This window comes from Simochromis diagramma, unplaced genomic scaffold, assembly GCF_900408965.1.
Source record: "Simochromis diagramma unplaced genomic scaffold, fSimDia1.1 OVJJ01000646.1, whole genome shotgun sequence".
Taxonomy (NCBI): domain Eukaryota; kingdom Metazoa; phylum Chordata; class Actinopteri; order Cichliformes; family Cichlidae; genus Simochromis; species Simochromis diagramma.
The window spans coordinates 1,657,468-1,683,741 of record NW_024387279.1 but is presented as its reverse complement, the minus strand read 5'-3'; the positions used below and the strand labels follow the sequence as shown (position 1 = coordinate 1,683,741).

Sequence of the window (26,274 nt, the reverse complement as noted above, 5' to 3'; positions counted from 1 at the left end):
CTCGATACCTTAATTTCGTGTTAAGACAGTCTCTTCTTAAGATCACTTAGAAGGATGCTTAGCCAGCAGCATGTATACAGAGGGCATTTTGCTTCTTTTCAAAACATTGATTTGAAGTTAATTTGAAGTGTGAATCCATCAAAGCAAGGTGTTAGTAGTTATAGCAGCATTACAGTACAATAGTAGTAACACAGCTTTATATACAATGCATAAGTCAAATATAAGCACAGGAGCAGAATAGATTTTTGTGTTTTGCTAGGAGATGTAAATGTAAAGTAAAAGTACACTATAACTACTTAAGTTTAAGCAATAAAGAAACCTATGGAAACACAAGCAATCTGTGGGAGCCAAGATTCTGACTGGGTTGGAGGTATGCAAACACTTAATGTCATTGGCAAATCGATTGATAACTTTTATGCCATGTGTTTGTTTTTCCACAGACTTCTGGTTAATATTCTGTCTCTCTCCAATAAAATGAGACTACTACAAAAATTAAGACTCTTTTCTTTGGAAGTGAATTTGTAATTCAGCAGAGGATCAAATAATTTTCTCCCCCTACTGTATCTGTGGGCAATTTAGCAAACTTCCAAAAAAAGAGATTTTTCTTCTCTGTTAGATAATGGTTAAAAATGACTACTCGAGTAAGTGCAGAGGTGTATTTCTTTGGTTTCTTTCTGAAAGAGAGTCCATGGGACTCACAAAGAATTCATTATGTGGGTTTTATGAGTATTTTCCACAAGCTGCACTCCTCTGCCAGAAGTTAGGGTTTTCCCTGCTGCCAAATCCGACCTTGAGTTCTGGATACACACCATATTTTCTCTCACTCTGTCCAATGTCTTGGTTTAGCTATTGTCATAGCTATCCTGAAGCCTGCTATTAAAATGAATATCAATGGCACAGTCATAAAGAAATAAATAAATGACACTATTAACAGTTAACCTTCTGCAGCAATTCTGACCCTTCAATTTTCTAAGGTGACATGGGAATACATGGGGTATGCTAATGTCCTTTAACTTTCTTGGACTGCCATCAGGCAAATTAGAAGAATGTGTCTTCAATTGTTTATTGATCTATGTATTTTTGATCTCCTTGATGTGTCACAGCATGAGCTGGTATCAGTTATAATTAGATCCGGACCTCTCGATCTGCATCTCAGATTTCTTATTCAGTTCAAACTGATCTCTCTTTGGATTGTTTGGTGGCAACTTCTTCATCTCTGACAGTTGGTGAGTGGATAGAGCTGTGTTGGGAGAAATAAAATGTCAAATCATTTGCCAACAAAACTAGCCAATTAGATTCATGAAAATGAGCATCGGCAAAATGCTTTGATGAGATTATCAGGCTACTGGCACATTGTCTAGGGTTGTGGGTAGAGTTTGTTTTAGGTCATTTGCAAATGCAAAAAAATGTAAAAATAAAATAGTTTGTCAAAATGCATTCAGGAAATTTCCCTGCAATTGTAATATACCCTAGTTTTCCAGTCGTTTCCTCACATGGGTTGCCAGTGACATGATTGATGTTAAGAGATTAACACAGTGCTAGTTATTGGATAACTCACAAAAATAAATAAATATCTTAAAATCATCCACTAACTGGAAGGTTGGAAGATTAGTGATAACTGGATGCTCCAGTCTCTGTGCCAAAGTATGCTTGGGCAAGCTACTGAACCTGAAGTTGCTCACAGTTGCAGTTCAGATAGAAAGCAGCTGAATGAGGCATGTTAAAAAGTGCTTTAAGTGCTCAACTAGAGTAGAAAAGCATTATATAAGAATCAGTACATGACTCTAACCCTAACACTTTGCTATTAAAATACTATATAAAAAATGTATTTTTGGTGGCGCAGTGATTAGCACTGTAGCAACCCCCCCCCCCAAAAAAAACAACCAACAACTCTATTCTCAAAAGTTTCAACAATCAGGAAACAAAGAACGACTCCATAAGATTTTGAGTTTTGAGCTAGTGTTGGGGGTTGTCACCAGGGATGACACAGTGGAAATGCAACACTTGTGTGACACTTCTCCTTGAGAAATGATCTATCCCTCCAAATCCAAGAGGACCTGGTTGCAGCCACTGTGAAGCTCCACAGTAGGCAGAAACACGTTACCTCCACAGTATGGTTAGGGTTCCATGTTGGGTTTTTGGCCTTTTTATGACTTTATTTGAAAGGGTACAGTGAACACATGCGGCCATGGGTCGGATTCGAACCGGCCGCTCTCAGCCATGCAGCATATTGGGCATCTATGCGGAATCTATATGAATGACTCTGTCCCAGCCTTTATGATCCACTTGACAGTTTCCACTGAATCTATGCAGGTCACGTGTTTCCACTTGCTGTCGAGGTCACGTGTTTCTGCTTACTGTGGAGCTCCACAGTGGCTGCAGCCAGACCCTTCTCTCCAAATCTAGTAAAAAAACAAACAAAACATTTTCTCATGTCCGACTCCTTTGAGACTAATATAAAATACAAAGCTCAGATTAAAAGAAAAGAGTGAAAAGCTCTTGTTTGGGGAGTAAATATTTGCATTCCAGCTGCTAGATCTGAAAAATAATCATCAAATATATTCATTACTTTCACTCCACTGCAAATTTAATAACAGAGACAACAGACACTGTGGAGCTTTACTATCATCCATCTGCTGTTAAAATTTTGAATGTACACCCTGAACACCTTCACTCCCACCTCTGTTCCACTCTGCTGCGTAGTTAAAACCTAGCTCATATAGATTCTAAGAGTGGAGTGGCAGGTCTATTGGTAATTTGCTAACCTCTGTGGTCAATGGACAAAAAGTAATTTTCCTGTCAGCGGAGTGAATCTGAACCACCACTTTGGAGTCATCAGTATGGTGTCCTACCGTTTCATCAAAACGCCACTGCAGCTAACGCAGCCACAGGCAGGATCTTGCAATAAGACACTGCTGACAGTTTTTAAGTCCCACAGTGGAGACGTGAAGTGGAACAGTACAGCTGACAGTCATCTCTCAGGAGCTGGTGATGATTTCTGTAAGCCACCACACACAAAGACCCCCTGTTCCCCTCAATATCTCACACTGTCTTCTGCTAAAGTGTGGCTACTGCTTACAGCTTAGGTAATTCCATTTTCCTGGAATGAGGTTCTGTTAGTGCACTGAAGGCTGTTACAAAGCTTCAATATCCTTCCCAAGCATAAGCTCATGAGAGTTTATGCTTGACCCGATAAAGAGAGAGGCTTTACTCTGTCAACAATTCAGTCCTGTAAGTCTTTGCCTTTTTATAGGCTGATGAAATCCTTTTCCACTTTCACCATACCTGCAGCTTCACAGAACTGTGATATCAGAAACATGTCTGGATGGCCAACTGCATAATGTATCAAGCCTATTCCAAACTTTAATGTATTCAGAATGGGGCCAGTAACATATAAAAACATAACCCATGAGCTGTGACTGTATGCTTCATCAGGTGTTAGCAATCCTTTCCAACAGAAGTGAGAATGCTTCCCTGCTCCAGCACAATATCTAATACTATAAAGTTTAAAGATTTTCATCATAACTCTCATGTACAGTATTAGATGCTCTAACAGGCTCTCCTCCACACGGTCCTCATTTAGAAAGTGCTTCACAAACCCCAACATTACAGCTAACATGAGGATTTTCCTGTCAGTGCAGCTAGCCAAACTACTAAGAACCACTTAGTGAAAGTGGGCAGCATATCCACAGTTTGAACATAAAACTAATGGTATATCAGCCAGGGCCAGCACAAAAGTGACCCCCTGAGACTGATTCTCCTGAATTAGTGGTTCTGTTTATAGCTAGCTAACATAAACTAATGTAAGTCTATTGATGACAACCATCCAACCAACCTGGTGACAAAACATTCCTTACTGACAGAAGATGACATTAAACATGTTTTTAAAACCTTAACTTTAAGCACTTATTTCTTAAATTCAGCTTCACAGTTATATGTGTCACTAGAGGTCCAGTGGAGTCACACAACACTTGTCAAAGTAGCCATGCTCATAATTTTAAGCCCTACGAGTATCCAGTTGAGTTATTTAAGAATAATCCTACACAGCTGTTATTAAGAGGGGGAAAAAAACTACACAGTCTTCTGTAGCAGGTTATAAACATGATTCTTAATATTGTTAATTTAAACATTTTAACATTGCTATTGGAGCCAGTCTCAAGTGCAACTGCAGATTTTAACACTTATGGCTATTTCAGCAGAGGTCATCACTTGAATCAAAATAAATCGGACAGACGTAAGGAAAAAAACCCCTCCCTAATTAGCTGAAGTTGGTACAGTCCATATAGCTGTGTTTCATCACAGAAACTTTACTTCAAGAGGGTAAACAAGCACACAGCAGCTGGTGAAAGACAATCACAAGTCCTCTAATTTTTAATCAATGTGATGTTGTCAGCCTGTAACCACAGAAAAAAGCCACTTACATCAAGTAGTGTGTTATTTATGTTGGCCTCAAATGTCATATGAAGCATGACCTAAATTAGCAGTATATTAACGCCCATAACCCATTTTATTCTCTAAGCAGTCTAAGTGCAAAGACAAACTCTAAGCCTGTCTAAGCAAAATCTAGTGTCATTCCTTTGATGCATTTACCTATAAATTCCTTAATTTCTACGTTGATGCAGAGCGATTTACAGATGGTCCTGCAACAACCACATTAAACAAAATTCTTTCTTAGCTTTTTGAGCAAAGGGCTGAGGGCTGATGTTGAATACAGACTTTAAGAATCATTCTTATATTTTCTAAAATATTTTGCTCTTGCTGATGCAGCAAACTGACGGTGCTTCTGAAAAGGATGTGAGATCACTATTCTCATTTTCCACCACATTACCACAAAACCCAAAATAGAACACAAACACACAAAACCAATTTCAAGGTCAGGAAATGTCCAAACAGTCAGAGTGGTTCTTTTGCACTGGTTCTCAGAATGCAACTGATAATCGGATGCAGTGAGTCCCGTGTTGCCTGCTGCACTGTTTGTGCATTTGGAGGTCCAGGGTGCTGTTTGGAGCAAACCTACTTCTATGTCAGCCTTTTTTTTCCTCCTGTCTCAGAAACTATTACATCTGCTTTGCTTCAAACTTGGCACATGTATTGCAGGACAGACAAATAAGTGTAGTGTTCAATTTGATGTAATTTAAATGAGTGGTTCTCATATTTCAGTTAAAGGTTTTACCAGTGTTTCCCCTAAAGTGACTGCTGGCTGGTCAACCCTGTGTGTAGGGTAAAGGACCTAACCTTACCCTAACCATGAAAAATGAATGTCTAACCCTAAATCTAACCACAACCTAATTGTAACCCTGTCACTAAAGCCACATTTCGAGTCTCAAAAATGCCTTCAAACTTGTGGGGACCAGGATTTTGTTAAAAATAAACAGCATACTTCAGTGGCAACAGAGTAACAGAGTACTTTTCACTCATCGTGTTCATATTTATATAGTGCATGTCATGCTGTAGTTTCTGTTTTCTCCCGTTTGTTGGCCATTGTTTCTCTATGCTTCTCTTCACTTTGGCCTCACGTTTCAACAGTTTGTACTGCCAGAAAATTATCAGGAAATTTTGAGTTTTTTCACACCGTTTTCCTTCTTTCGTTCTTTTTTTCGCCGCAGTGCTCCCAAGTTATTTACTCTGCAGATGCCAACAATCATCTCGGGGTATTGAAAATTAAATTAAAAAGTACAAAGTAAATAGCAGTCTCATACTGTAACAGTGACCCAGTAAACACTGCTGCTTACGTCCATTGTAGTCACTAGGGCTGGGCGATATGGCCTAAAATCCGTATCGCGATATAATTTGAAGCACGTGCGGTAACGATATATATCACGATATATTCTTTTCTTCTGTATAACGTATTTTCCACACTATAAGGCACACTTAAAGTCCTTTAATTTTCTCAAAAATTGAGAGTGTTCTGGTTGTGCTTACTGACCTTGAACCGATTTGGGCGTGCAGAAATCTGTTAAAAAATGTTTTAGTACAACTTTGGTAAGCCGCACTGCTTGATGGATTGTCAGAACATTACGGCTGCCGTAGTGAGGAGCTTCGCGGAGTAATCTGGGTCCAAAACTCCGTCCCTTCAGGTCCCAAAGTCAAACGAACACTAAGAGTTAAAAACGGCCTAAATTCTTTCATCTTTAATAAAATCGTCAGCGTTGCTGCTTTACCAGGTGTAACGATTAAGTTTAACATCCAGGCATCCATGAAAACAGAATTTATTAAATTTAACAGAGTTACAAGTTAACAGGAAGTTAGCTCGCTAGTTTCCACCTAAACATGACATACCATGTTATGACTGAGAGATTTTTGAAACTAATTAAAACGTTTTTGGCTTTCCCCATATTTCAAAAGTGCTTCATCTCTTTGCTATGACTGTCGCCCGGCATAATTTGCAGATGATAATGGTTGTAGCCGCTGTGATGCTTTTGACCAAAACAGGCGCAGCTTGATGACATCATCAACATCATCAACAGCTCTATCACGATAGAGCGGTATAGTCAAAATCTCTATCGTTGGCCAAATTTATATCGTTTATATCGTATATCGTTTATATCGCCCACTCCTAGTAGTCACAGTAGCACTATTAAATCAGACAAATGGTATGTATATGTATATGTATATATGCACACACAATAATAGGGGGATAGGGTTTACGAAAAACAAACTATATGCAATTAAAGATTTCAGCGGTACTATAGTACAATAGTAACTGGCTGATGCGTTGACAAACTGGTGCATCTACAACTTTCCATTTATATCCCAGGTAACTCCAGTTCTATCTGCCATCAGAACTACAGGCACATATTACAGAGTCACAGCCCCATCCAGCCGGAGCATCTATAGCTGTGATGAAAGTGTTGTGCTGCCCTGTGATTAACTTGGAACGTTGTCTGATTCCTCCGTCTCTTAGGGACAGGCCTTCAATTCATCCCCACACAGACACGCTGCTTTCTTTCAGGACACTGTGGAGTTCCAGAAGCACTGAGAGCCATTACCATCACTAGCAGTATGCCAGTTAATGAGTTGTCTTGGGGAAAAAACATTGGTGTTTTTGCAGGCTGAAAGGGATTTGGACATGCAGTTCTCAGTGTTCATTGTAAAGACTTTACATTTGGCACAAGCACATAGATGAGCTGAGAATGACAGATGATCGTACTAATGACCAGAGATGGGCAGTAGCGTTACTGTAATCCGATGACTTTTTTCAAGTAACGAGTAAAGTAAGTGATTACTATTGCAAAAAAGGTAATTAGATTACTGTTACTTTCCCATAAGCACACTACGTTACTGAAACCGTGATTTTTTTGTGAGAGTGTCTCATGACAATGACGTAAGCGAGTGCAACGGTCGTGGCAACAGCTGTGTGCAGATCAACAATAGGTAATATATAATATAATATATCAAGTGCTGGAGAGAGTATGAGCGTGCAGCGTTTAAAGCGTGGAAACTCTGACCTTACTTGTCTGTGAAGGTTCTCAGTCATCCAGGTCATCGTAATCAAAGGAGCTTTGCAAAGAAAAGCGTCTGGACTTCTTTAAGTTACTTGAAGACGTTTCACCTCCCATCCGAGAAGCTTCTTCAGTTCTAAGGTCAGATGGTCTCCACCATTTGACCTTAGAACTGAAGAAGCTTCTCGGATGGGAGGTGAAACGTCTTCAAGTAACTTAAAGAAGTCCAGACGCTTTTCTTTGCAAAGCTCCTTTGACTCTGACCTTACTTTGAGTTTGATTCCGTAAAAAGTGACAAAAACATTAGCGTCCGCTGTTCACTGCGTGGGAAGAAAAAAACCCTAAACCTCAGAGCAAGCACCGAGTACGCTGCAACGATAGTGTAAAATTCACAGAGAAACTGCCTTCCACTGACATAACGGCTGCAACAGACCTGTACCAGGGCAAACCTCCGCCTGCCCCACTCCTGCTAAACAGGTGAAAACAGAGCAACAAGACCGCTGAGTCTTTGATTTTACTTATTTTCTGCTGTGTTTTACTTGCATCTATTTGAAAGAGTGAGTGCATATAATTTAATGTTTGCTTGATGCATAAAGCTAAAAGATTAAAACTAATGAAACAAGTTTTAAATAGAGACTTTTCCATTTGATTACATTTTATATGATGGATTATGCAGAAAAGGTAGAATTGGGATGAAAGATCTATTGCTTTATCACCTATTTAGGGTGTAAATCATGTTTTTAAAAGTAACTAAGTAACTAATTACTTTTGTAAATAAGTCATCAGTAAAGTAATGGGATTACTTTTTGGGAAGTAATCAGTAATTACTTTCTGATTACTTTTTTCAAGTAACTTGACCAACACTGCTAATGACACACCCCAGTCCATTTTGGCCTGTCTAGAACACCTACATGTAAAACCTTAACAGATTATTTAAAAACATAACCATGAGCTGGGGTTACCTTGTGGATGCTAAGAAGTTACGTTCATTGTACTGTTGATGTTGAAACTACGTTATCCAAATCAACATCTAACATCAGCTGAAAGCAGAGCCTTGTCATTGACATTTTTATAGCTAAGCACATCCTATGATGAAAATCTTACCAGCATAATATTAGCTAGGATTTTAGAATGAGATGGTCAGTCATATACAGCCGTTCATGTGTGTGAACCTAATATATTCCAGCCAGGACAGCTGCAGTCAAAGGAACACTCACATAGCCACAGAAACAGCATGAAAGAAGGAGCTGGGGTGGAGGTGGTTTACAAAGCATTTTGCAGATATGCAGTAACTGCCGCCATGCTAAAGCAGCCTAAAGAGCATGAAGGGAATCAGGTGAAGTGGACTGGCATTAAAATCAGTGAATCTGTTAGGACTAGCTTAACTTGAGTTGATATCTATCTAGTTTATACAATTCTCCTCTTAAACCAGTCATAGAGTTTGCAAAGTCCTTGATACAAAACGTAAATGTGTTTTTTTAAGCACAAAACAAAACAGTCCTGGAGGAATAAATCTATCGATGGAAAAGAAGAATCGGAGAGAAAACACAGCAGGGAGCACTATGATATCACTGCTTCCCCGAGGATAGCAGTATAGTTATATGGGTAGGGTAGTGCTGATAAGTGAGAGTGCACAGCAGCAGACGTCTAGAAGGGCATAAGAAAAGAATGACAGCGTATGTACAGCGAGCCGGGCACCACATACCTGACGCGTCTCGGACTTTCACTTTCAGATCTGCAAATGACAAAAATATCAATCAGGAAAAACAATGAACTAAAAGTGGAATAGCGACATACTCAAAAAAATAAAAGAAAAAATGGTTGCATTTGTTTTGCAGCTTGCAAAGACTGATAATAGCAACTTCATCTGAGGCCAAAAACCAAGATAATGCACTTCTGACCAGGTCAAAATGAACAATGAAAGTTCATAAAGGGAAAGCAGCCATATTTGGCTGGATTTCTGTATCATACATATCTGAAGGCAGTTCAGTGAAACATTATGGTGTCAATTATAAAAGTAAAACTGCCTTCTTTGCTTTTTCCAGACCAGCAGGTCTAGGACAGTTAAATCCCACAGGCCAGAAAAACAAGAACACCAACCATATCTTCTACATCCAGTCTGATTTTGTAGCTTTGCTTAATACTTATTTACAAGCAGTGTAAATTATGCATGAGGTTTACTTTAGCTGTACCTCAGCACTGTCAAAATATTCTTCTGATACCTCAGAGCTGCTTTAGCCTAGATCAAACCACAAACATTGCAGGGAACTTGTTTTTCCTTGGTTCAACATTTTACTCTAATCATAGTCTGGCTCAGAGGATTTTTATGTGAAATTAATAAGAGCTGGCAGATGCCTTTTTCTGCATTTTTGTCTCAGTGCAGCTGATGGTCAGAAATGGGCACGTAAACTAAAGCTTAAAGCACGCAGGAAATTACAAGCAAAATGACCTAAATTATAAAGGAACATGACATATTTGGTTTTTGACCTTGGCCAGATGTGCGGGTAGGCATGTGTGTAATGACAGATGCCAGCATGACTTTTGCTCCCCACAGATTCCAAAGGATGTCATGTCAGAGCCGGTGGTCACATAAAGGGACAGATCCTTTCAAAGACAGAGGAGGAAAATTCCATCGTTAAAAAGGCTCTGAAAGGATGAGGGTGTCGTTAACGTCCATCAGCCTCACTCTGGAAAATGATAGGGACTCTTCTATTTCACCGCTTTTGGACCAGTTGAGGGAGCATAAGACCAGCCAGACGTATGTGGCTTGAAGGACTCCTTCATTATACGCAGGTTGTCTTTCTCAGCACATCCTGCTAATAGGGCTCTTGTCTTCTTCACTCTCCCTTCAGTAGAAAAACTGTCAGCCTTTTTGGCTCCTGGTGCTCAATACTAAGCTAATGAGTGTGATCTGTATTGAATTCCACTGTAGTGAATTCCACTCTATAGAGATAGGTGAAACAAATGCTGGCAGAGGTAGTAGTGCTTTGACACCTTCATCCATGCCATGTTTTTCCCCGAGACAAAGTCACTGAAGCGTAGCAAATCCTTTACTAATGGCATAATGGTACGCTGCCTGTACAAAGCTGCTTTGATGAGACACTTCTGAACTTTAGATGTTCTACTTTGTCACTACTGTTTTCAGATGACATGGAGAGCGAGTGCAGCAAGGGGAGTGTCGGAAGGAGGCTGGGAGTGGGGACGATAGGAGGGGAACAGAAAGAACAAAGTAAGCGAGAACTGATGATGTGCCCAAAGGAAATCATGATCTGTCAGTGTGAGACCAACAAAAAGATTCACCTGTCCTCTGTCAAAAGCAAAATCAACGGCAAATTGTAAACAAGGCAACTGCAGCAGGGAGACCTCCGACTGCAAGTGTGGGTCCCCTGTTTGCTGTGGGGGAACGTGACACTCCCCCTTAAACTAACTGGTAACTGGCAAGGATGAGATAGAAGAAGGCAGATAAAACCCACTTAATGATCTCATCTAAGGATGCCAGATAGCCAAGCTTTTCTTAGAATTTGCATCCAATACCAGACAGAAGAGCAGGCTTTCATGTCTTCCAAACTGCTCTTCGTTCAGAGCCTTTTATCTTAGCCTAATTTAACAATTGTGAGTTGTTGGTGTGCGGAGAAACAATTTTGCATTCAGTGTTCTCATAAAAGCCTTAATTTTTATGCATTTACTAATACTAGGAACAAAATACATGGGGTTTATAAATGGGTATTATTTTAGCCAAATCTTCATTTTACAGTTTATAGCTTTACATTTTCATATTTGTAGCCTTTTCTCTCTTTGTTTGTTTCTTCACTTTTTCTCAGTGCAATTACATTTAAATCCAGTTCCTCATCTCTCTGCCTCTCTGTGGACCTGGCCTGTACCATTGCACTTACAACCCTCTCCTTTCACATAATTGCATGACCGTAGTCTGTCTTTGCTTGTGATTTGCCACATGTTGTGCCCATCAAAATAAAGTCCTGGCCCTGCCTGCATGGACTGAGAACGAGTGACTGAAGATTCTGCTCTTCCATCTCATTCACTACAAAGAATCAGCTCTCCGATTTGGCTCATTCACATAGCTGTTAAATGTAACATCATTAGCCAAATTCAAAACACATATAGTTAGGTTCATGTGAATGACTTGGAAGTAAGGACCCAGAATGCAGACAGAGAGGACGGTGGAGTTGATCAAAAGGCGAGTCCTTCATTTGATTTTTGTCCGATATACAAAATCAAACGGAAAAAAAAAGTCCAAGAGAAGAGCAACTAAAAACTGTGGCTAGGACACACTAGGACACAGAGAACCTGAACTCAAACAGGGACTGAAACAGTAACTTAACAGTGTGTCAATGGAAAATTGTATTTAGTAGTCAGTATAATCTTTTAGTGATATAAGTTTGCATATGGTAGAATACTGCATGTAGTTATTTGTATTAGGAAATATTCAACCATGTATACTTAGAGGCATATAATCAATTGTGTGTGATCTCTAACAGGCTGCAGGCTTGGTGTGCACTCCAGGAATGCACCCCCACGTCCTGGGAGCATGAGAGTTCGTACCTTGTTTTATTGTTTTACGGTAGGATTAACGTAGCTATGTCTGTTTTAGTTTAAGTGCTTCTTTACATATAGATGAACTGCTGGACTTCCTCACCATGTTATTTAGGGTGAGGGGGAGACTACCCTTTCCTGACCAAGGATGTACCTTTTGTGCTTTCATGACCCTTTGATCAGCAGGACACACACACACACACACACACACTGAAGTATAAATAAAGACCGGGGCAGTTTCTTAGTGCGAGTCTCTGAGACTGCCCTTGCTAGCAAGAACTCTGTGTGTTTCTCTTCTCTGAGTCTTTACTGAAGAAGTGTTTTAGAATATTTTCCCTAACACAGTGTGAAGTTAACAGTATGCTCTGACAACAGCAGGAAGGAAGAAAGCACTATACAGGGAGTGCAGAATTATTAGGCAAGTTGTATTTTTGAGGAATAATTTTATTATTGAACAACAACCATGTTCTCAATGAACCCAAAAAACTCATTAATATCAAAGCTGAATGTTTTTGGAAGTAGTTTTTAGTTTGTTTTTAGTTTTAGCTATTTTAGGGGGATATCTGTGTGTGCAGGTGACTATTACTGTGCAGAATTATTAGGCAACTTAACAAAAAAACAAATATATACCCATTTCAATTATTTATTTTTACCAGTGACACCAATATAACATCTCCACATTCACAAATATACATTTCTGACATTCAAAAACAAAACAAAAACAAATCAGCGACCAATATAGCCACCTTTCTTTGCAAGGACACTCAAAAGCCTGCCATCCATGGATTCTGTCAGTGTTTTGATCTGTTCACCATCAACATTGCGTGCAGCAGCAACCACAGCCTCCCAGACACTGTTCAGAGAGGTGTACTGTTTTCCCTCCTTGTAAATCTCACATTTGATGATGGACCACAGGTTCTCAATGGGGTTCAGATCAGGTGAACAAGGTGGCCATGTCATTAGTTTTTCTTCTTTTATACCCTTTCTTGCCAGCCACGCTGTGGAGTACTTGGACGCGTGTGATGGAGCATTGTCCTGCATGAAAATCATGTTTTTCTTGAAGGATGCAGACTTCTTCCTGTACCACTGCTTGAAGAAGGTGTCTTCCAGAAACTGGCAGTAGGACTGGGAGTTGAGCTTGACTCCATCCTCAACCCGAAAAGGCCCCACAAGCTCATCTTTGATGATACCAGCCCAAACCAGTACTCCACCTCCACCTTGCTGGCGTCTGAGTCGGACTGGAGCTCTCTGCCCTTTACCAATCCAGCCACGGGCCCATCCATCTGGCCCATCAAGACTCACTCTCATTTCATCAGTCCATGAAACCTTAGAAAAACCAGTCTTGAGATATTTCTTGGCCCAGTCTTGACGTTTCAGCTTGTGTGTCTTGTTCAGTGGTGGTCGTCTTTCAGCCTTTCTTACCTTGGCCATGTCTCTGAGTATTGCACACCTTGTGCTTTTGGGCACTCCAGTGATGTTGCAGCTCTGAAATATGGCCAAACTGGTGGCAAGTGGCATCTTGGCAGCTGCACGCTTGACTTTTCTCAGTTCATGGGCAGTTATTTTGCACCTTGGTTTTTCCACACGCTTCTTGCGACCCTGTTGACTATTTTGAATGAAACGCTTGATTGTTCGATGATCACGCTTCAGAAGCTTTGCAATTTTGAGACTGCTGCATCCCTCTGCAAGATATCTCACTATTTTTGACTTTTCTGAGCCTGTCAAGTCCTTCTTTTGACCCATTTTGCCAAAGAAAAGGACGTTGCCTAATAATTATGCACACCTGATATAGGGTGTTGATGTCATTAGACCACACCCCTTCTCATTACAGAGATGCACATCACCTAATATGCTTAATTGGTAGTAGGCTTTCGAGCCTATACAGCTTGGAGTAAGACAACATGCATGAAGAGGATGATGTGGACAAAATACTTATTTGCCTAATAATTCTGCACTCCCTGTACACAGAGGGGAGATCGGAACAGAGAGGAAACATCTGGGAACAAAACAAGACACAGGTGACAAAAATCTAACTGCTGAGACAGAGACAAGCAATGCTGAACACACACAAGGTTAGAAAATAAAACAGGAAACCAGGACTAAGACCCATGAATCTAAAACAACACTATAAACCAGGCATGGACCAAAAGTAAATAAACACAATGACAAGGCCAACTACACTTAGAAACTAGGAGAGAGGTGACATAAAAGGGAACTAACATCGTTTCATTAAGAACTAAGAATTAGAAACATAAATAATAAAAACTCAAGAGACACTATGAAATAAAACCAAATTTAAAAGACCAAATACTAAAGGACTGCTTCACAAATCCAAAATAAAATGTGAACCAACCAAATCTCAAAACCCAATGTCATCGACCCACGGACCCTGATAATGATTGACAGCATTTGCTACTTTGTTAACATAATAACTGCTGTTATGAACAAACAGCATACTACTCTATTGTTGAGGTAACTGTGCTTGATATTTAAAGGTTTAACAAACATCCACAGCAGACCAGCCTTAGAGAGCCAGTTTAGTTGAGACAAAGTTATCAGTTTATTCCTCAAACACAGTTAATACTCACAAGGGGGGAAATGCATACTCATAAGACATATCAGATAATGTGAATAGTATGGTGCTAATGGTCCAGTCAGGTAGGATTAACTTATTGCACAGATGATGTATATTTTGGAAGTAAATAACTAAAAAATTAAATAAAATAAAACAGTTTTTGCTACACTGTAAAATTGTCACTAACCTATGAGCAAAATACTAAGCTGCAGTCTTCACAACGGTGAAGATACCACAGGTAGTGCCACACTGGCTACTTCCATATTTTATATATGACATATGGTGGTAGATTTAATCAACCATGGGGACACTTTGCTGTGATTGATTATTGTTATGTCTATATTAACAAAACCCTCGCCTGGCCTTATATTAAAGGTAACAAAATGAAGACAAGGACAAGAGCCTTGAAAACAAGCGTTGCTGAGCTGAAATATTTGTAAAACAATGCTGGTGGTTACAACTTTTTAAATGTGGAAAAGCTACTTTCCTCTTCAGTAATTACAGTCATTTAGAGTTTCGGGCTGTCGGCTCTGATATCCACTTTGACAAAGCAAGCACTATGATATCGTCACTTTCAGAGATTGTTAAGCTTTTTTTCAGTTCCCCATCAGCAGAAAGTGACTTGGAAAAAAACATTAAACATGCAATTTAGCCACATACACAAGTAGAATATGAGCAACAGAACCAATGATAGCCACTAGGTGGAATAAGCAGTGACAGGAGTTCTTCTGTTTTATCCAATCTAGCACCAACTATTTAAAAATCAACCAGATGATAAGTGGAAATAGGCTCAGTTCCATGCCTTATGGTTCATTTGCTCGTTTTTGACCACAGTGAAATCCCCAACAGATCCATCTCAGCTTCTCACTTTCTATGTTTATAACCTCAAAATATACTGAGCCTGCTTCTCCTGTAATCAACACTGTGTCAAAAACACCAACATTCCTGCTGTATCCTCCTTCTAGATTGATGGGTCCTAATTGCATGACCCTCTTTGTTCAAACAAAATAAAAGGAGCATAAAAAGGGCAGCTGGTAGACTGCATAAAAGCACAGGATGTGACAGAAAACATGCACAACGCCTGACTAATTGAAAGGAAAAAGAGGCATGGTGCCAAAGCAGATGGTTTTTAATAGAAGCACATTAAGAAGTCTGATAAGGAGTATTTACACACTGGGTTTATGGTACCTGCTAATCATCTTTTTAACTTGGGTCTAGCTGTTTGAATTGTATGATGTGCCTGAGCAGCATACAAGAAACAAAAAGTTAAGATCAGTGTAGCACTGAACCACCACGAACAAAACCTCATTCAGGGAATTTGTATTAACTGTTTACCTGCTTGCTCATTAAACAATGTGATTATGTAATGAGCCAACCACATGGTAGCAAATTAAGACATTTAGGCATGAAAACATGGTAAAGATGACCTACTGAAGTTCAGATTGAGCATGAGAATGGAGAAAAAAAAAAACCATTTAATGGACTGTGAACATGGCATGGTGTCAAACAGGCTGGTATTTCAGCAGCCGCTGATCTGCTGGGATTTTCCCACACAAGTTTATGGAGAATCACAAAACAGGAAATATCCGATGAGTGTATAAACAGGTAGCCTTTCCTTTATTCATTAGGAGTCGTGCTTTTGGCCAGCTCACAATGTTTCGTATTTATAAGTTTTATAAAACTTTAATGGCTCCGCAGAAAACAGGTTTTAAATGAGCAAAGACTTTAGCTATTAGCTATCTGATGATAAAGCCACCCAAAATGTTGAAAATAATCCCTCAGTTTCAGTGATTACAATAAAAATGCTTTAAAAAAAAATGGAGACCTCATAAAACACGGCCTCGTTAAAGTCTCCGAAATAATGTGCCCGAAAAAAAGTGCAGGACTTCAACAACGTCAGCATGTCCAGAAATCCAGTTGTGCGACGCATTGAAGACTCGTCAGCCAACATTAAACTGCACAGCTGCTATTTTTTTTTTTTGCGGGGAGTGGACGAGAGCCCGAGCACTTTAGGTGAGTAAAAAATATATTCCACAGTACCCGTGTGTTAATAAGCATGCATGTGCAGGTACACATGCTTCAAATATCAATAATGCGCATCAATTCTGTCACTACCCTGCTTTTGCGCACCACTTTCTTATATGCGTTTTTCTTGTTAACACACAGAGTACACACCGCTGTGCACAGCACACAAAGTCAGCTGATCTCAGCTGATGTTTTTTCTCTGTGCTGTAAATTTTCTGTCTAAGAAGAAATCTGAGGCTGCTGTTCTGAGAAGCTAAAGCTTTTTCTGAATAAATCAATAAAGATCCATTTATGGAAAGCTGTGATGAAGGCAGTTTTGTCTTTAATTATATTCAACAATATAACATATTTGACCACTTTTAAGTGATTTTTCTAACTTTAATACACTAAAGTTAAGGTCATATACCTAACTTCTAGTAAGTGGCCCAGCCGCTCCTATATTTTTATGCATGTGGCCCTCAGTGTAAAAGTTTGGACACCCCTGCTGTAGGCAAACCTCCTGCTCTAGGCTCAAGTACCTCACCTGCTCAAGTCTGCCCACCCTGTTGTCTCATCCCACTCCACAGCAAAAAGTGCTAGTAGTATTTAAACAAAGAAATAATGTGCAAATAGGAAACTAAAACTGCTTTCTGTCTATAAATATCGCTTCAAATGAAATCAAAACGGATTTATTTTAAATCCAAAACAACAAGTTTCCCAGTTTAAAGACGATTCAGTTCAAGAATTCACGATCGCCGTAGACATGCTCTGGAGTGAGGCTTGCTCTTATCTGTTAGATGATGTTCGCAGGTATCAATGCGACGCACTAACTTAACTCACTAAAACTGATCCATTCAGTGCTGACGTCACAGCTCTGCGCTGCCGGCGTTTTAAATGCCCGTGCACTGCAACAGTGCCGCGCATTAAACTTTGTTTTCTGTTAAATGCTTTCACACTTTTTAAAATCTCACCTTACATTTTCTTCCCTCCTCCTGTTTTAGCGCTAAGCTCTTCTTCGTTAGTATTGAGAGCTGTCTTGGCAGGCGACATAGGCAATACTGCCCCCATAGTTTGATGTAGTGTATTGCAGTTCCAACAACACATTTACGTGTTATTAGTATACATCGCATCGACCAATTTTTATAGTCGACATCATCGATTATGTCAACAAATCATTTAAACAGCCCCAGAAACAGGTAGGTTTACCAACATTACATCAGTACTTTTACTAAACAAATCACTGATGTTGGAAAAACTGCATTATTCATAAACACCTGGCAAAATAAGACAAGTTACAATTTCTTTTTAATTATGATTATAACATAGTTACAACCAAGAACTGGCCACCACAAGAACTAAATGTTTCACCTCTATTTGACTAATGTCCATTAAAAAAAAGATTTACGCAGAGCAACAAAAATATTACTGAGGTCATTGTTAGAATACTTTTCCCTCTTCCACTGGCACACACAAATCAATACATCCAGTCCTAATGAGGTGAAAAAAACATCCTGATGAGGAAGAACTGTCTAAATAAAAAAGCTGCTGCACCAGTATATTATGGGAACTGTTCCTCCCTAACAATCAACTTTGCTCCAGCAGCTGTCAGTCCAATCACAGCAAGGATTAGGATAATTAACATTTTCTACCCACAGAGTTTTCTAATCAAGTATAAAGTTTGAATAGTCACAGATGAATGGTGCTGCAGGGAATTGTGCGTCACACATGTTCAAGCTTCCCCACAGCACCTTCACCTTCCATCTGGAAAAATATTTCATCTGAGTGAAAATTACCTATATTCAGTTCTCTGCTGATTTCAAGTAAAATCTAAAAAATAAAATAAAATAAAATAATTCAAGACCTGATTCTGAGCCAAGCTATCAAAGTCACACTCAAATGTGGAGATTTCCCATATTTACTAAGGGAATGGCAGGAATCCTACATTGTAATGTGGGCAAATGTAATCCAGGCATCTTGTAATGAACTGACAGGGGGCCACAGCCAAGCCAATTAAATGATATGAGCCTGGCAATAAGTGCTTTTTATTTCATGACCCCAAGAAACCTGCTGCAACTAAATTTCATCATCTCACAATGCACTAGTTGTAGGAAACCTTCATGCCTTCACACCAAAAAAAATAGATTACTCCTCTCATTACAACTTTCAACTGGCACTTTCAAAGATTTTGTACGGGCTAAGGTGTAAGAACTAAAGTGCCTTTCCAAATTTCAATTGCTATCTCAGTTTCCTGTGCCCTCAAAGCTGGACCTGGGATAATACAATTTAGCTTTGAAAAGTGTGAAAAGCTAATAAATGTGATTTCTCCCATATTTCATTTCTTTTAAAGCGCTGCAGCCTTCTTGCTGGAAGTCCCCTTGTGTTGACAAAGCCTCATGCCAAGTTTTCTTTTTTTCTGTTGTGTCAGTTGCATCCTTGTATAAGCAAACAGGCTAATGGAATTAACCTTTCCACATGCCGGGCACTACATCACGGCCAAGAAAGACAAGCAGTGCAGGGAGGGGAGCACAGGCAGACTGTCAGCATCAGCCCTGGGAAACCAGGATGGATGACCCCAAAGTTAACCTGCAGACCCACAACATACTGCATTTCTAAAAGCATGAAGTCAACTTGGAGTAGATTTAAATCTGAAATGCATTTGATAACAGTTTTAAACAAAATATGATGAAATTTGATTATTATTATTTATTAATATCAGTTTTTGTAATGACTTGATCCAAATAGTCATCATGCTAATAATTAAATAAGAAAAAAAAGGTTTCCAAAATAAAGTAGTTTAAGTACTTTTAAAATCTTGGATGAAATCTAGCTGTGCCTCTAAAAGTTTCATAAAATGTTTGTGCCAGCAAATAGTAATTATTCACATTCTTGGCATGTGGAGTTCTGGGCTTCCAAACATGTACTTGTGTTTTGAAGCTAACTTAATGGTATTAACTGCAGCCAGCCTTTCAAGAGATAGGAAATAAAGGCCGAGAAGCCTCTGTGCCAGCGATAAAGCAGGGTTATTATTCAATTGTTGCAGACAGTGGGATATTACTTCCTTACAAAGATGTCAGAACTGTCCTCTAATTAGCAACTTCACAATGTCAGTTTGGAAACTGTGATGCTAGTTTGGCTAAGCTGTCCAACCTCTTCTAAAGCTAAACTGGCTTCAAGTAACTACAGAGAACACTGGTGGTTGTCTTTGACTTAGCTGTACAATAAAATGTGTCCATCATCATTGTGAAATAAAAGAAAATAATTAATCGTATAGGTTATTTGGAGGGCTATATATTTTAAAATTATGATTGTAATATTAGTTAAATCTATTTTTTATATATTTTTTGTTTGTTCCCACACTTCTTTATTCCTTTCCTTAAAAAGACCCAAATGAACTGAGATAGCTATCAGCTTGACGACTAATGGAGCAATAGGTTCAAATAGTCAAATGATGTAATTATGACATAAACTATTAAAACATAGCTGTATGCAAAGAAGCTTTTTACATTAAGAGCAGTTTACACTAATGCGAATGAGGGATAAAAACGATATAAAACTGGACAACAAAGCTAATGGTCTTTAGCTTAGTCAATGCTAGACTACCTTGTTTCATGACTTTTCTAAAAAAAACAAAAACAAAAAACAAACACATGATATTGGTGTCTGGCTTTGCTTTCATTGTTATTGGTAACAGCAGTTTGTCTTTGGATGCTTGCACAAAGTTTTTGACTTAAGTCCAAACTGTTGGCAAGTAGTGATAGAGCTCTGATGATGATGATAATGATGCTTTCTCTTGATCTCTCTCCCAGCACTTGTTGGGACTATTTTTATTGCAATCATAGTAACATAATGTGTCCCTATGAACTCCATTATTTTATTGCTTTTTACTTATTTCTCATCAGCTCGCCTCCACGTGCCATGTGGTTGTGGGTGAGGCCCTGCACTCACAGTGCGAGCAGAGAAAGCACAAACTAACATGACCATAAGTGACAGCAGGAAAGAATCTCAGACTGAGATAGAATCAAACTAGTATAAATATTTCATTTATTTATTTTGTTTATCTTCTGTTGTAATTTATTAAATGAATGAATCTTGCTGAGTGTATTTATTTCTAATATTATTAAAGCAAGAAGAGCCTGATATTTGCCTTACACGTAAAGAGTAATTCCAAGTTTCTCCCTCAGAGTAGCGTGACCACAAATGGCAGCATAAATGCTGACCTGTGAGCACACGTCCCACTAAAGGATGTCAGGACCTCATGTCACCCTTATTGAGTCTGATTCTGACATAGATGAGTAGCCAGCTGGAGGTGATTTGTAGGGCTATGGTAGTGCTCCTCCTTTTCCTCTTCACACAAAGGAGCAGATCCCAGTCCTGCTGCTGGGTTGATGTATTTCTACAGCCCTGCCCGGTTTGACTCATGTTTCAGCCACTTCCTGACTTAGTGTTTTACCGTAATGATAGTTTTGCTGGGTGTATTTCACGTTTTTTTCTTATTGGAGATTGACATGGTGTCACTTCAGACTGTCATGTGTCTCGTTTTATACATGCAATGTCCCAACTACCTGCTTTGAAACCCAAGTGAGAAAAAAAGTACAGTTTTACATATAATCCATTAATTCTTTGGTTTTAGTTCTGCTAAAAGGACATGATCCCTCACTGACTTCCTGCTCATGAACAGCTGGTAATTGCTCTTGATGGAGCACTTGGACAAGTTGGATGAGACTGCAAATGGGATTTTAGTGGTGCTATAAGCACTGACATTATGCTTAAACCCAATGGGGAATTTACTTATGCTACCTCTACAGTCTGTATAGTCTCTGTATGATACTTCTCTGTATCGGGCTCACGATTGTAATGAGGCTGATGCACTGTGAGTGGATTTAGTGAACTTGGCTTGAAACATATGAGTATTCATACAAAGTCTGTGTCCTCACAAGTGTTTTTGTCTTTTATTTTTTAAGACTCACTCTGAATGTGACCTTCATTGTACTTTATACTGTGAGGGAATGAAAACGTTAGTTAGCTTGTTAGTGCACTGGGGAGCCCACAAACAGACTTAACAAAAAGAGCAGTCCCTACACGAGCGCATATCCTCCCACCATAGTGCTTTTACTTCCCAGGATATTAATAGAAACAACAGGCCTTCTCTAACAATAACGTGAATCCTTCACTGACATTCAGCAATATTTATTTGAGGGATAAGAGACATGGCAGATTCTTAAGTACAAGAAAATTGATTAGTTCTTTTGTATATTTCCAAATCGAGTCATGAAATTAACCTGAAATGAAATTACTTGTGAGAGACAATGAGCGGTGCAGGAATAAGATTGATATAGAAGAAGTAAATAGAGCATTTGATGGAAGGTAATGCCATCAATATTAGCCCCACACTGGCCTCAATTTGGTATCTACATGATGGAATAAAAATGAACCCTCAGTGTTATTGGAAGATAGTATCATTCCCTCTGTGAGTAGAGTACTAAACAGCAATATTGGGAGTCTGCCAGCAGGTAGAGGAGGTGGTGTGTGTGTGTGTGTGTGTGTGTGTGTGTGTGTGTGTGCGCGCGCATCCTAGAGAGAGGCAGAAAAAGAGAGGTCAAAAGAGAAGATGGGGGGAAGCGGAGATCTGGAGACAGTTACACAGAGGTGTACTCAAGCTGAACTCTGTGGGTCAGCTTGGGCCAGGCAAATATGATTTTAGAGTGGATGACTTATGCACCCTGGTCCTCCTGAGTAAAGTGGAGGCCACTTCAGGTGCTCTTCTGCAGACCTGGCTCGCCCTCTTGGTTCAATCTCTCAATAGCTAGCACACTAATCTTCTTACAGTAGATGTATGTTGCTGGATGAGAATCAAGTGAAGGCAAAGTCACCAAAAAAAGGATATACCAGGATGTACAGAAGCCCACAATGTCTCCTCTCACAATTGCTATTAAAAGCTGTAATCTGGAGATAACAAAACTCGTTTTCTCGCGATAACAGGTTAAATTATCTCATTACCTGAAAAGCTAATGGCTTATTTCTCAGAGAAATTGTGTCTTTATCACACAAAGCTGTCTTTTGTTTTCTCTAGATCATTGGAGGACTTGTAAGCCATGAAAAGCATTCTCTCTTTTTTTCTTTTCTAGAGGTCGGCGTATGATTTGCACCAATTTGATTGGTGCTGGCTCTACCACAAAGACACAATGCAATTTCAGCTCGTCACAGCATCGACTTCATTCTAATCAGATAAGCTGATCAATAACTCCTGCATCTCAGTGTTTCAAATGTGCGTCTTGCACCAAGTAGGCAGAGAGAATGGTGAAATGAGAATGTACTTGTTTGCAGTGATAACTAAATATTAATTTATAATGACAAAATATGATTTGTAGGATTTTACAAGGTAGCCAGAGAAATTAACTTAACTGATAACACCATTATACCCGAACAAATGACTAGCAGCTGTGCACAATGACCAGTTCATCCGACTTTCAGGTATCTAAACTTTGGAAGAAAGACAGAACAGCTGATGGAAACAGAATAGTCAAAACCACGTAAGGTCCACAAACAGACGGACTTTGGGCTGTGAGGTGACACTAAACTCCCACTTGTGTATTTGAGTACGTTTCACTTAAAGACCCTTCCTCACTCTGAACATAGTGATCAAATTAAATAACATCCTAGAAACCTTAGCCTTGCATTCCATTGCAATTTAAATGAAACTGTAATCTTCTAGTTATGAGGAGCTCTCTTTTAAACCAAAGTCACATGTTTTCTCACCACAGTTATGCTAATGTCTAGAGAATAAGAGTATTACTACTACACATGACGCAATACAGTGGCTGTCCTCATTTACTCTGAGTGCTCGAAAGCACTCCTTTAAATTTTAATTAAATAAATCATCTAAAAAACATATTAGGAGAATAAATAACATAAGTTTAATAGAAACATTAGGAAAAGTAGGTGGGTGATTAAAAAATTGTCACTTATTTTGGACAAGACTTATGTAGGAGACAACAGAGGAAAATGTGCATCTTTCATTTGAAGGTGAGAAGAGCTGATAGGAGGCCAACGTAAGAGGCCTGTATATAAAATAGAGCTGTAATAAAGGATCAGTGAACTGGTTCTTCTTTTATACAACACATCTCATTTGCATACATGTTCATACAAGCATTTTTACTGTATCTAAGTCTAACACTCATATTCACACTTCAATGAATGCAACGGGAGCAACTCTGAGGTCAGTATCTTGCCCAAGCATGCTTTGGCATGCAGACTGGAGCAATCATCAACCTTCCGATTAGTAAATGACCTGCTCTTCGTCCTGAGACACAGACACTCCTAATATACTGTGGAGGTGAATCACAGAAGGCTTTAAAAACAAACAATCTATCCGTTTTCTTGACTGCTTATCCAGCTCAGGGTTGCAGGAATGCTGGAAAATATCCCAGATTCCAGAGGGCAGAAGTGGGATACATCCTGGACAGGTTGCCCGGTCTCTAAAATGTGGACGGGTTGAACCCAGAGGAAACCCACGAGGCACAGGGAGAGCACATGAACACAGAAAGAGAATCCAGCCAAATGTGAGGTTAGAGCTCAGAATATTCTTGCTGTGGGACCGATTTTTTAAAATCAGCTTAGATGCACTGGTAGAATACTTTGGCTTGCAGATTGGAGCAGCCAGCGATCAAACTGTGAACCTTCTGATTAGTATATGACCTGCTTTACCTCCTGGTAGCCGGGTAAACTGAGACAAAACGGGAGTTGCTTTCTTTTCTTTGCTCCAGAAGTCAACAGCTGCATTACGAAGCATTTGCAATCGGGTCAGTTGAGCCTCTGGCGTTGGAGTACAGATGAGGATCTGTGCAATGTAATAGGTTAAAGGAATTGCCCGGACTTGTATGGAAAAATAGATACATAAATTTGCAAATTCACTGAATTTCAAGTCTACTACCATCCTCCCCCACGGTCATCAAAGACTTGCTCTGTCACTGTTGGGGTTTTCGCTCTAATATTGTACAGTCATTACTTTACAATATTAAGCAGCTTGAGCTGACTATTGTTTGGCACTATATGAAAAACTGAATTGAACTGAGTTGATGAAAAGACCAACCAATTTATCTTACTGCATAAATATGAATATATTCAGAAACAGCAGGCGAGGCAGAGGAAAAGACAACAAGACAGCCATGTGTAGTCAGAAGTCTTTGAGTCAGCCTTTTGTTGTTTTTTAAATAAAAGGCAGAATGATTATTGAAATCGTCAACATTCGTTCATGTTAATAGTGGAGCAGAAGTGACTAAGCACTTAATTGGTGCATTTATTGGGGTAATCAAGTGAAACCTGTTACTTTCACAGCCACACTGATTTGAATGTACTTTCTGTTGTATCTTATCAGAGAGCTGTTTGGAGTTCACTCACTTCATTCATTACATTTACTGTACCAGTGAGTTGAAAAAGGTCTATATTCCAATAACACCCCAGTTCTAGCAGAAATATGTAACTTGGGGAGATCAGACAAACTGAAAGTACAGACAATGATGCAAAAAACTTTGGCTTGTGCCCACGTATGCACACACTGTCATTTAAAGTCAGATTCCTGACATGCCAGGCCACAACACAAACTGACTGGTGGCCATCTGTGCTTTTTCTGTGGCACATTAGCCAGATGACTCTCAGCATGTTGACAGAGAATCTGCATTGGAGGAAATCTGTGAGACTGAGCTGTCTGGCTGCTCATTCGAGCAAATCAGCGATTTCAGACCCCATAGCGCAGCTTTTCTTTATTTTTAACCTCTTTTCTTCTTCCACAATCAAAGGACCACATGCTGATAATGTCTGTGCAAACCCAAACTTCACAGTGCCTGGTGCCACTTTTATCAGACATAGTCTGTTCCAGCACACAGCAAGGTCACAGTGTAGTGGAAGCAACGTCACCACCATCGCAATATGAGGAGTTACAAATACTTTGTAGGGATTATCTGGTTAACATATGAAAGCATTCACCAGGAGTATTAGTGTTGTTTAGAAAGTAACATATGTGCCACATCTGCATAAAGGATTGTGACACAAGCAATCCAAACATCTATGGGTATATAGCCAAACTGTCATACCAGTTAAAATTTCAGAACAGCACATAACCTTTCAGTAGCATCACTTATTTTTCTGAGCAGCGTGATAAGCACTGGTCATAGAAACAACAAGGAATACTGTATTTCACCGTTCATTGACTTGTCTAACGCATCCGATGCTTTGAACCATTATTTTTTTTTAATCTACTTGGATTAATTGGCCTTAACATGAATGTGCATTGGTAGAACTTAAGGAATAGTTGCAGATGATCATCAACCCGATTTTCTTGAACTCACACAAGGTGTCCACAGGGCTCACTACTTGACCCTGTCCGATTCACTTTATGCTACTGGATTGTACTCATCAACAGTCTCTGTTGAAAAATTATTAAATAATAATTTGGCACTATAACTGACTCTTTTCAGTCTTACCAGGTCACCCAATGCAATATTCTGATAGCAATGTGAGATTGCATCCTACATGGACCAAACGCTGGAATATATTAAAAAAAAGCCTAGCTTACAGTTTGTCGTTTGTGCAGAAAATGAAGAAGGGATTTGAGGAGGACTCTTATTTGTGAAAGATGTGTTTGGGCGATGTGAAAGTGGGAGACTGGGACAAGAAATGTGATATCTCATCAAAAGGGTGATCTGG

General features: G+C 39.4%; 1 protein-coding gene across 5 annotated transcripts in view; it reads right to left on the bottom strand.

The window, feature by feature from the left end:
• Positions 1–26,274, bottom strand: part of iqsec1b (IQ motif and Sec7 domain ArfGEF 1b) — a 234,352-nt gene that overhangs the window by 163,293 nt on the left and 44,785 nt on the right. For 3 of the 5 annotated variants that reach the window (XM_040003174.1, XM_040003177.1, XM_040003184.1), the window contains exon 2: positions 9,148–9,177. The exons of the other annotated variants lie outside the window; for them this stretch is intronic. In XM_040003174.1, coding sequence (XP_039859108.1) covers positions 9,148–9,177 — 30 coding nt within the window. The remainder of the gene's footprint in view (positions 1–9,147; positions 9,178–26,274) is intronic. 5 annotated transcript variants of the gene reach the window in all.